The sequence below is a fragment of the Chrysemys picta genome, chromosome 25 (genome assembly GCF_011386835.1).
Source record: "Chrysemys picta bellii isolate R12L10 chromosome 25, ASM1138683v2, whole genome shotgun sequence".
Classification (NCBI taxonomy): Eukaryota; Metazoa; Chordata; order Testudines; family Emydidae; genus Chrysemys; species Chrysemys picta.
Genome location: NC_088815.1, coordinates 12763532 through 12774898, shown reverse-complemented (window position 1 = coordinate 12774898; position 11367 = coordinate 12763532). Strand labels below are relative to the sequence as shown.

The following is an 11367-nucleotide window of genomic DNA, read 5'->3' as shown; positions in this document are numbered from 1 at the left end:
ATGGTTCAAAGGAATTTCCCCCGCTGACGAGCGAGTCGCTTTTAATTAAACATTTAGTAGCTTGGCGTTTCAGCAGCGCCACCAGAGTTGAGGATTCACACATCCCCCCCCCCCGCTTTAAACGCAGCCCTGGGGCTCACCTGCCATGGATGGGGCAACCCCCCCCCCGCACCCTCAAAGCATCGCCCCAGGTGGCAGCCCTCAGACCGGGATTGGTCAGCACTGCCACGTGGAGCTAGGTGCCACGGTGCCAGCGGCCTCTGAGGTCACAGATGACTGCCAGGGAGAGTGGAGCCCCAAGACTGTCTTTCTGGCTGGGAGATGCTGTCTGTTGTGGGAAGGGGAGGCAGTGGTTAGAGCAGGCAGACTTGGACTCCAGGACTCCTGGGTTCTAGTCTCAGCTTTGGGAGGGAGGATGGTCCAGTGTTTAATGCAGGCAGACGGGGCATCGAGACTCCTGGGTTCTCCTCCTAGCTGTAGGAGAGAGTGTTGTCTAGTGGTTAGTGTAGGGGACTGGGAGTCAGGACTCCTAGATTCTCCTGCTGGGTGGACTTGTGCAAATCCCTTCACCTTTCGGTCCTGCCTCAGCGCAGGGGGCTGGACGTGCTGACCTCTCAAGGCCCCTTCCTGCCCTGCATTGCGCGGATTCCAGTCCCAGGGTTCTGGAGCCCACGTCCCTAGTGATTACTTCCAGCAGCGGCCTGGGAGTCCGGACACCTGGGTTCTCTTGGCAGATCTGCCACTAACTCTCTGGAGGACCTTGAAGAAGTTAGTTTACCGCAGTGAAACGTTTCCCCCGTCTATAAAACAGGGACGATGACACAGGCCCCCCAGCATGGAACCAATTGCAGAATCAGGGCCGAAAGGTGCCCGAAGGGAGCTGGTGGCCCTGTATCTTCCTGTCCCCATGCCCCTTATCTCCTGTCCCCCTGGGTTTCCCGCCCTTATAGCCATGTGTTGCATCCTGTCTTAGACTGCAAACTCCTTGGGGCAGGGGCCCTGTCTTCCTGCATGGCTGTGCAGGGCCCAGCTCAACGGAGCGCCAACCGAATTGGAGCCGATGGGCGCTACCGCCAGATGGATGGAACGGATGAGCTGAATAACAGTAAATCAGTAGTACTAGGGCCTTCCCCTGGGCCTTCCCACTGCGGATCGCAAAGTCGTCTCAAATAAACAAGGTGCAAATAGTTACCAGGGTGGGCAATTAACCATCGGAACAACTGGCTTAGGGACGGGGGGAACCGCCATCACTTGAAGCCTTGACATCGGGACTGGATGTCATTGTTATGAGCTTGATGCAGAGTGTACGGGGTGAGAGTCCATGGCCTGGGCCATGCAGGAGGTCACACTAGATGATCATAAAGGGACCTTTCTGGCCTGAGAAGTCTATGACTCTAGGTAGCGTGGCCTAGTGGTTAGAGCCCTGGACTGGTACTCAGGAGATCAGTGTTCTGGTGCTGCTGCTGGGTGGCCTTGGGCAAGTCACTTCCCCTCCCCGTGCCTCAGTTTCCCCATCTGTAAAATGTGGATAGTAACATTGGCCTCTTTTGTAAAGTGCTTTGAGATCTTGGGATGATGACAGCTGGGTATTAGCATTATTTGTATTACCAGCTCACTCAGGAACCCTAGTCAGGGGCCAGACCCCAATGTGCCCAGTGCTGGGCAAACACCGAACAAAAAGACAGTCTCTGCCCCAATGGGCTTATTCTTGTTATTACAATTAATTAATGATAACGATGTGTCTCCGTGCGCTCCTTGCCAATTTGCTGGTGTTATCCCAGTGTTTCCAGCCCTGCGTGAAAAAAACATGAGTCAGGCCTGAAGAAAAGGGCTTAAAAATCACGAGCGTTCACATTTTTATATATATAAGTCGCTGAGTTCTTTTTTATTCCCTTCCGGCTTCTGAGCCGTTCGATTGCACTCGGGTCAAGCCTTTAAGCTTTTCTTCGCAACCACGACTGGGCTGGAAACAGATTTTTTCTTCCAAACTGGAGGCTGAGCTTCTCCCATATTCCCCCGACTCCGGGAGCAGGCGACTTTCCGACAGGTACCCAGAAAAGTGGGTCCCAGATGCTAAATCTGTGGGTCCAGGTGGCAGCATGTGGAAGCGACAGCAGGGATGCGAACAACAGCAGTAGAGCGCGTCCAGCTGGTACAGATGTGCTCTGTTTCGAGAGCTAGTCTCCTGCCTGGGGCACTGACCCATCAGCTTAGCCCACCAATGTCTGTTACCGTGAGGCTCGTGTATATTCTCTGCTATGCTATGGCCTTAAAGCGGGTGAAACCTGCCTCCTGAAAATCTCCCCTGTGGAAGCCCAGCTCCCCCATCCTGGCATGAGGCTGGAGCGCACTGCTCTTTGGCAAGTCAATGCTTCCCAGGCCCCATAGGGAGTCACATTACACCGAGGGAACAGACAGGCCTCTGAACACCCTCCAAATCATAGAATCATAGACTATCAAGGTTGGAAGGGACCTCAGAAGGTCATCTAGTCCAACCCCCTGCTCAAAGCAGGACCAAGCCCCAATACAGGGAGCACAAACGTAGCTTAAAGCTACCTTAATTGCCAACCCTTGATCCTTGTCCCAAGCACAGGATGCAGTCACAGAGAATCAGGGTTATGGCTATGTTTGGATCTACAGCAAAATCCTGGCACATAATACCTCTGCATTGTGAAGGGGGCAAAATCCGGAGCCAGCTCCAACATTTGCAAACACCTCCTGGCTTCACGCTGGGCTGAAAGGCGCACACACGGCCCAGCCTTTCCTGACCCTTGGGGCACTCAAACCCCTGAGCCCCAGCTGAATTTTGCAGCTCGACCTCATCACTCTGCTCTTCAGAAGAGGGTGGGGTTTGGGGGACGCCCAACAGCAGCCCCCCTTGTGCAAGCAGAGGGCCCGCCAACCTCCCCTCAGGTTCATGGCTGGGTGGGTACCTGCTCCTAAACGATCCTGTTTCCCAACCCGAGGGAACCCCTGTGTGCTAAGTCACTGAATGACGGCCTTTGTTCTCACCCAGCAAGAGCATCCGCTGCCACTGGGGAACATGTGCTTGAAGGGGATTCGGCTCCCAAGCGTTCCCCCCTCTGTTTAGTCTGGGGCTAGCTGTCTGCACCCCACCCCTGCGCGAATGATGCTGCCACTGTTTGCAGCAAGCCTGAAGCGGAAGCCATCAACCAAGCCTGTGAGTAACCTTGCTGTGTTATTCCCTACGCTTGCTGGGTCCCTGAGGGATAAAGGGGGGTGGGGGCTAGCAGACCACCCTCCCCGTCTAAACTCCGCTTTGCACTGCGCTTTGCACAGCCAGGCTCTGCTCCAGTTCAGCTTCCAAATCTTGGCCTCGGACCTAAACTGGCAGCTAATCCAGGCTTGCAAATAGCTTGAAAAAACGACTAAAAGAGGGGCCAGGGTGGAATTAAACAGCAAACCAACAACAACAGCGTCTGCAAACGTGGCAGCAAAGGCGGGAGGGGAAAAAAGTACAGAATCAACCCTCTGAACCGGGCTCTGGCTGGCAGGTTAGCCACGTTTTCAGCAAGTCGTACCACCCTGGCTTTCCACCCTCTTGCGCCCCATGCATTATTATTTCTCACCACTCTTGGTGCACAGATGGCCCTCATTAAAAAGCAAAATTAGTCTTTCACCCTCTTGTGGCAAACTTCAGAGCCCCGGATCAGCTGTATTAGGCTGAATTAATTACCAGCGGATTGTTCCTATTCTGCTAATTATGCTGAAATATGCATTAAACACTGGAAATTAACATGGGCTGCACAAAAAAATTATTTAGCACTTAAAAAAAAAACGATTTTTTTTTTCCGCAGGAGGGAATTGCCTGGCAACTGGCGTCCCAATGCAAAGTGGGTTCTTGACAGTGCATCCTGCTTTGCTTCTGAAACAGCCTCTCCCCTCCACCAAGGCGCTTTTTTTGGATGTGATGGAATGGGGAGCAGAGCTGACAAATTCTTCCCAGGGTCTATTCAAATTCCTTCAAGAAAAACGTTAAAAATGGGATTGAAAGAAGGATCCGAGCTCTGCTTTCCCCCCGCTTGATTCATTTATTCCTTCTCCCTGCAACGAACACACACAGAGGGGCCAGATCCTCAACCAGTGTAAATCAGACGCCCGGCACCTCGGCCCTGGTTCTTGTGTCGTTGTTTACATCGCTGTGTAGGGCTGTGTGACTTGGGAGGAGTCACGTCCCAGCTCTGTGCCTCAGTTTACCCGCTCCCACCGTCTGTCTGTCTTGTCTATTTAGGCCTGGCCTACGTGAAGATTTGCACCACTTTAAGGAAGGGTGGGAATTTAAGCCCGGTGGGAACGCTCCCGGTTCAGTTGAAGAGTTGCTTACTTTGGTTTAGCTTGAGTCGAATGGGGACAGGTTTCAGGTAAACTGAAAAGCTCTTTCTGTGGGGTGACCAGATGTCCCGATTTTATAGGGACAGTCCCGATTTTTGGGTCTTTTTCTTACCTAGGCTCCCATTACCCCCCACCCTGTCCCGATTTTTCACACTTGCTGTCTGGTCACCCTATCTTTTTGAAACACAAATCCAAGTAATAAAAGTCTTTGGGGGGCCGGGCCTGTCTCTTACTGTGTCTGTACAGCGCCTGGCACCACGGGGTCTCCAGCGCTCGGTGCTGTTGTCATAACGCCAACACCCCCCCACTGCAAAGATGTAAATGACAAGGCAGGCTGAGCAATGCGGCCTGTCAACCTCTGTGGAGCGACGGCTGATGCGCACCAGTGTAAACGCGAAGGGAATCGGGCCCTGGCAGGGATAGTCACCTGAGCGAGGATGGCAGGGTGGGCCCTGGCTGACGGCCACTCCCGGCCCCAGTGGCAGGCAGGGGGAGAAGGAGACAGGACACGTTCTGTGCCGCGCAACCTGTGAGTTGCTCGGTGGCGCTGCCCTCTGTAGTGTTTAATGAGGGCTAATCGGCGTTGGATGGTCACTGATGCGTCAGTGACTGGGAGAGGAAGGGAAGGGAGGCCACATATAGCTGTGCCTCTGGGCGGGGAAGGAGAGCTCCTTGTGTTTCTTTACAGTATAAAACACGGGACACCAAAGAGAGTCAGGGCTCCCAGGCTGCAGGGATGCGCGTTGGAGCTCGGCGGCAGCAGCCGAGTCCCGGAGAAAGCACCCCCATGAGGCAGGGAACACAGCACTGAAATAGGTGCCTGGGGCTGTCTTGTCATGTGTACTGTAGAGGCTCCCACTGAGAGCAGGGCCCCCTTGTGTCAGGTGCTGCCCTTGGTGAGAGACAGACCCTGCCCTAAAGAGCTTACAATCTCAGTGGACAAGACAGAAGATTAGCATTCTGCTTTTACAGATGGGGAAACTGAGGCACAGAGAGACAAAGCAACTTGCCCGGGAAGCCTGGGGCAGGGTTGGGATTTGCACCTACATTTCCTGAGTGTGGACCCACTGCCTTAACCCCCAGGCCACACCTCTTCTCACAGCATTGCGCCCATCGCAGGTGAGTTACAGTCATTTCCTTTCCAGGTGCCGTCAGTGTGATTGTCACAAGCGTCTGCCTCACTCCCGCTTCAGCAATATTCCCGGCTCTCGTGGGCTCCTGATTTCTTTGATCCTTTGGGGATTTCGTTTCTTGGCTCGTCCGGTGGCTCTGGCCTTCTAACACTAATTAACTCACCACGCTACTTAATTGTGACGTGAAGGGATCAACTACAAAACAACAGCACTTTGCGCTGCTCAACGCCCTTAACAATCAATAATTCCACCCCTTTCCCAGGTAGGGAAATATTATCCGTAAATATCTAAGGAACGTATATGGCCCAATAAAAGCTGAGCACCTTGGGGGGAGGGGGGAAACTGAGGCACAGAGCTTTTAAGTAACTTGTTCAAAGTCCGACAGCAAGTCAGGAGGTGGGTGGGGGCTTGGACAGTACCCAGGAGCCCTGAATCCAAATTCCTTGTTCAAAAAACTAGATTACACTCCCCTTCCAAAGCAGGGAATAAAACCCAGCAGTCCTAACTCCCTGTTTGGCCACTAGAGCACATGTCCTCCTGGAGTGGGGAAAAGAACCCAGGACTCCTGACTCCCATTCCCTTACTCTTGGCCCTGGAAGATATTGTCTGTCAGCGCTGGTATTTGCAGGGAGGGGAAGAAAACACTCAACAGACATCAAAAAGACAATAATCCAAGTGAAGCAGAAAACTGGACATGCCAAAAGGGTGGGTGGAGGAAAAGGCAGGAGGTCTCGAAAGCAATGGACTCACATGACATTTATTTTTATTTTATTATAAAAAAATACAGACTCCAAATGAAGTTGTGATCGGGTTTACCATCAGCACGACGTCTAGAACGAAAGCTGCATGTCTAAGAACCAAGCTAGGCTGAGCTGAGACCCACAAGCGAAAAACAGTTCCCGTAAGATGGGTTCATCCCCGAATGGAAAACCAAAAACCCCCAGACCAAACCAAAACCCCCAAAAACAAACCAAAAAAACCCCAGCCCCCATTTTTTTAAATTAGAGCTTCACTTGTTTGCTTTTTCTTTCTTCTCTCACAGTCGCTGTACTATATATATATAACATATATACCACAGACCAAAGGCCCGATTTTGCCACTGTTCCACTGCTGCGGTCCCGAGATTATTTATATTACGGGAGCCAACCAAGATGGGGGCCTTATTGGGCTAGAGGTTGTACATTCACAGTCCCTGCCCCCACGAGTTTACAGCCTAAGCCCCTTGTCCTGAAAGCGGGCTCTGGGTGAGCCTGTCTGTCCAGGATTGAGCCCCAACACACAAGGTAGACAAAGGAAGTATTATTACCAGTGGGGGCACTGAGGCTGGGATTTTTAAAGGAGGCACTGACTGTCCATGGGAGCTGGGCACTTAAAATCCTTCAGGCTCCTTTGAAAATCCCTGACGAGTCGGCAAATGATTTAAACCCAGGGACATGAGTAGTTCCCTTGACCTCCAGGATCACTTGTGTGTTTCCGTCCCTTGCTGAATCCGGTCCAAAGGTCACACCAGATTCTGGTCTCCTGGGTGCCAGGCCAGCCGCCCTTCCTTCTTTACTCCATTGGCTGACTCCTGGAGCAAGGCTACTCGGTTTGAGCCAGGGAAGCCAAGTCTGGCCCCCTACGGACAGGGAGGAGGGTGACGCATGTAGAAAAGTGGGGCTTTCGTCTGCCTTTAAGAAAACGTTCCCTGGTCTAGATACAATGGGGGGCCGGGAGGGAGGGGAAGCAGAGCTGGAATTGTTGATCGTCAAGATGAGCTTATTGCGAGTTTTTAGCTTCCTAGTCTACAAAATAAAAACAAAATAAAATTAACATAAAACCTTCCATAAAATTCATTCTCAACGATACATAAAAAAAACAAACCAAAAACCTGTCACAGTATAACGCCTGCTGGCTATATTTACAGAAAGATCAGTATAACGCCCGCTCCGGTTCGGTCCCTGGGGCTCACAGACAGAGGCTGTAGAAACGGACGGTTTCTGTGCGCGATTGAAAAAGACATCCGCAGAAAGACCGTTTTTTGTACTATTATTAGGATTGTGATTTTAAATCTACGCTCTATTTCCGGGAGCGAGGAGACAACTCGAGTTCTGCCTTCGCGGTGGGGGGAGCCAGGCAGCGATGGAGGCGCCCGCAGATATGGCTCCAGCTTTAGAAGGTGATGCAAATCTCCCCCCTGGTCCCTCCTCCCCAGCCCCAAACCCATCCACTGCATCCCTTGGAGAGAGACTAGCATTCTGCCAGCACCTTGCTGGACTCTTCTCTAATGGGCACAGGTATGTGCGAGGAAGAATCAGCCATTCGCTTTTCCCCCACCACCGCCACCAACTCTTCCATGTCCCTTTGCTTGTCCCGCTTTCTTAGTTCTTTTTCCCTGGAATGTAACTTCCTTTTATCACCAAAATCCTCCAATAGAGCAGGAGAAGGGGCAGAAATCAGGAAGTGGGGTTTTATTTGGAGATGGGTTTGTGCCAAAACCCTAGATGCAGACTGTCCCCGGATGTAAGGACAGGAGGGGTTGAGATCCAGGCTTGGATGGGGATCTGAATTTTGCAAAATGGGCCCCATTTAATCATCTGAATTCCGAAGAGTGGGGCCAATCGGCGGCTTTATTTTAAAGCAAAGAAAGCCAAGCCAGCAGTTACTCCAAGCCAGGAACAGCGCAACGGAGGAACAAGCCATCAGGATGTGCAGGATCGAAGGAGACTCATAAAGGGAAGGAAGGATGCCCAGGGAAAACTTCATAGAGATCCACCCCCTCAGGTCAGCTCCATTCTCTCTCCTGCTGTCTCAGCCTGATTAGCAGCTTGCTTGCATCTGTAATACAGCCGGGGATCACTGAGCTGCGCGGGGCGGTGGTTAGGACAAGACAGACGGAGCTGCTCTGCTCCACGTGTCTAGAAGAAGTGGCCACAGGAGGGGGAATTGGAATGGCAGGGCTGGTGACGCGGATCCGTGTTGGGATCAGCGGGGTTATGTAGGAAGGGGCACTGCTTTCACTAAGGGACTTGGGGGAAGTAGGGAGGGGAAGGCTACCGTCAGCGCTGGGAGCGAATTAAAAACCCAAGTACGGAGTCAGCGATGAGAGAGGAGGAAGGTACTAGGCAAAGATTTGGGGCCGGATCCTCAGCTGGCGTCAACGGACGTAAGTCCGTGGAGCGATGCTGATTTCAACCGGCGGAATTTTTAGCTTTGGGAACCCAAGAGGGTGAATTTCACCTGCGCACGGCCTAGTTTAGTGGCTCGCGTGGTCTACGGCAGGGCTCTGCCCAGATGCCCTCTGAAGGACCTAGGCTCTCTCTGCATTTCCTGCCCACTTAATTCCCCTTTGCTCCATGGGGAGGTGGTACCCAGCCAGAGCCCCTTCTAAATTCCAGCCCCAGCCCCTACACTAATCGCCGGCTGTCACTTGCCAGCAGACTGGTTACATGCCTGACGTTAAACCCCCCTCCCCTCCAGCCTTCCTGCTCAACTTTCCCAAACTAGATTTTTGATCCTGCTCTCGGTGACCTCCGTGGCAAAGCCCCCTCCCCACCCATTCTCCCACTGCCTTCACCAGGCCCAGTAACCCTTCTGCAGGCGTTGCTCCTTGCTTTGCCAAGGACGTCAATTGCAGGGTCAATTACATTTGGCTGGCTTATTTGTATACCTGCCCATCCCTCCCGACCCTCCCCCCGCCCAAAGAAACAACCCACATATCCACGAAAACGGTACAGTCGTTCTGACAACCAAGCCAGGTCAGCGCTCCTCCAAAAAGCCTTTGATGGCCTGTTTCCATCTGGCCCCCTGCCTCCAAAACACAGGCCTGAAAGGAGCAGTAAGGTATTGGCACCGCTCTGGCCAGGTGGCACTGAGTCTCATGGTACCAGCACTGGCAAACAGCTGGGCTAGTTTGGGAAAGACTCCAAAGCAAAAAAGCTGTGAGCACTGTCGTTCTCGGCCCGGATCCGGCCCGTCCCAGAGTCCAGACACCTTGTTTGTTCGCCAGCCACCAGCTCCCCTGCTTGGAGCCAGGGACTGAATCTGTCTGAGCATCATGGAAAACCCGGGAAGGAAAGCCCAAGCTAGCCCCTGATCCTGCATTCCCTTGACGGCTTGGAAGGGAATGGTGCCCACGGAGATTTCTGAACCACAGACAGGGGAGGGGGGTTCGTTTTGTGGCTAAGTCTCAGGAGGTGCAAGAAAAGCACACACAAAAAATATAATAATAAAAGGATTCTAATATTTGGTCTAGAAATTTCAAAAGCAAAATCCTACAAGGAGGGTCAAAGCGAGCTGAGCCCAGCACCATGAAAAGTGGGCCGTCCCGGAAGCAGGAAAGCAGCGCCGATCCCACGCTGCGCTTTTCCACTGTTATTTTGTCATTCCCCGCCCCCACCTCCAAACCAGACGGCTGGGGAGTGGGGCAGGGGTGTTATATTTTGTACATCGGTAGAAATTTTGCAGCCTTCTTCCAAGCGAATCCACGCCAGGAACAGAAATTCTCCGAGCTGGGAATAAGGCCGGGATAGGGAAAAAATCCTTCTTCGTGTCCCCTGCCCAACCCCACCTCCCGGCTCAGGAGTCGCAGTTCAAAGGTTATTGTGAAAGAGAAAACTTTTTAAAAAACAAAGCAAAAGGCTGGCGCGAGAGGGTTCATTCTCTCCGGAGGCAGACAGAACACGTCTCTTCGCCTGCGTGTGTCCGTCTCTCTCCTCCTTTCCCTGCCAAACCGCTCCCCCTTCCTTTGTTTTCTCCTCTCGGGGCTAGGAAGTGAGCACAGTCCAAAACACCGGCACCACGAGGATGAGGTGCGGGACCCTGAGGCTGCAGCAGGAGTTATTGCTGGTGAAAATAGGCTCCGGAGATTCGTACAGGGAGTCATCTGTGAAGGGGGAGGAAAAGAGACATATGTCAGACCACAAAATGCCCACCTGGGAAGCTGTAGGGCCTGATCCTGCAATGTGCTGAGCACGGTCAACAGGGGACGCTTAGCACCTCACAGAATTGTTTGGCTCTATCCCAGGATCAGGCCCACTGGGGGGTTTGTGCTGTGGTCCTCCTGCATTGGATCATATCCGTGGTGCCTGCAGAGGTCTGAGCCAACTGCAAGGTTGTCAACCCCCTGGGTTCTGAAATCATGAGCACCCACCTCCCACCCCCCGAAAAAATCATGAAATTTTAAAGGAACAACTATTAGGTTCTTTTTTCATTTGCTTTCCGGATTTTATTTGCCTCCTTGGGGGGAGGGGGAGGTCACATTTACAAGCTTTTTTCCGTAGCCAGCAATGTGAGAACCGTACTTTATTAGGAGGTTTAAATGAGAGTTGAGAGCCTTGCCTAATCACATGACTCCAGGAACTGGGGCTTTAAAAAAACCCACCAAATATTAGAAGAGTGGCGATAAACTCAACACTGAGATTGCAGGATTGGTGTCTGAGATTGTAAAGCTCTTTGGAGCTGGGACTATGAGCATTTCTAGCTGCTCTGGGAGGGGCCCAGATCATACTTACGGATGCTGTGAAAGAATAAATCATCCTAATAGGAACATAGGAACTGCGAGAGAGGATGAGATCCAAGAGCCATCTAGCCCGGTATCCTGTCTCCCACAGTGGCCGATACTAGACACTAAGAAGAAGATGTAGGAACCCAGACATGGGTTAATGATGTGGGATAATCTGCTCCCTACATCAGGTCCCACCTTGATCTCTGATCGTTACCGACTGGCTTAAGCCCTGAAGCCTGATGGTCCCTTCAGAAATTTTTGGTGTCATTAATCAATTTGCATAATCAAAGACATGCTCTTCATCTAGGAAGGTCAGTAGCTAGCTGTGTGCATCAGACACTGTCGTTTCTAATCCTTTCTTCTTGGGCACATCAAAAGAAAACTTCTTCCCAACTG

The 11367-nt window shown here is 52.1% G+C and overlaps 1 protein-coding gene across 1 annotated transcript in view; it reads right to left on the bottom strand.

Annotated features, from left to right (window-relative positions):
- Positions 1-6232: 6232 nt before the first annotated feature.
- EFNA2 (ephrin A2) overlaps positions 6233-11367 on the bottom strand; it is a 150875-nt gene continuing 145740 nt past the window's right edge. The window contains exon 4 of the mRNA XM_005302339.4: positions 6233-10350. Coding sequence (XP_005302396.1) covers positions 10232-10350 — 119 coding nt within the window. The 3' untranslated portion in view covers positions 6233-10231. The remainder of the gene's footprint in view (positions 10351-11367) is intronic.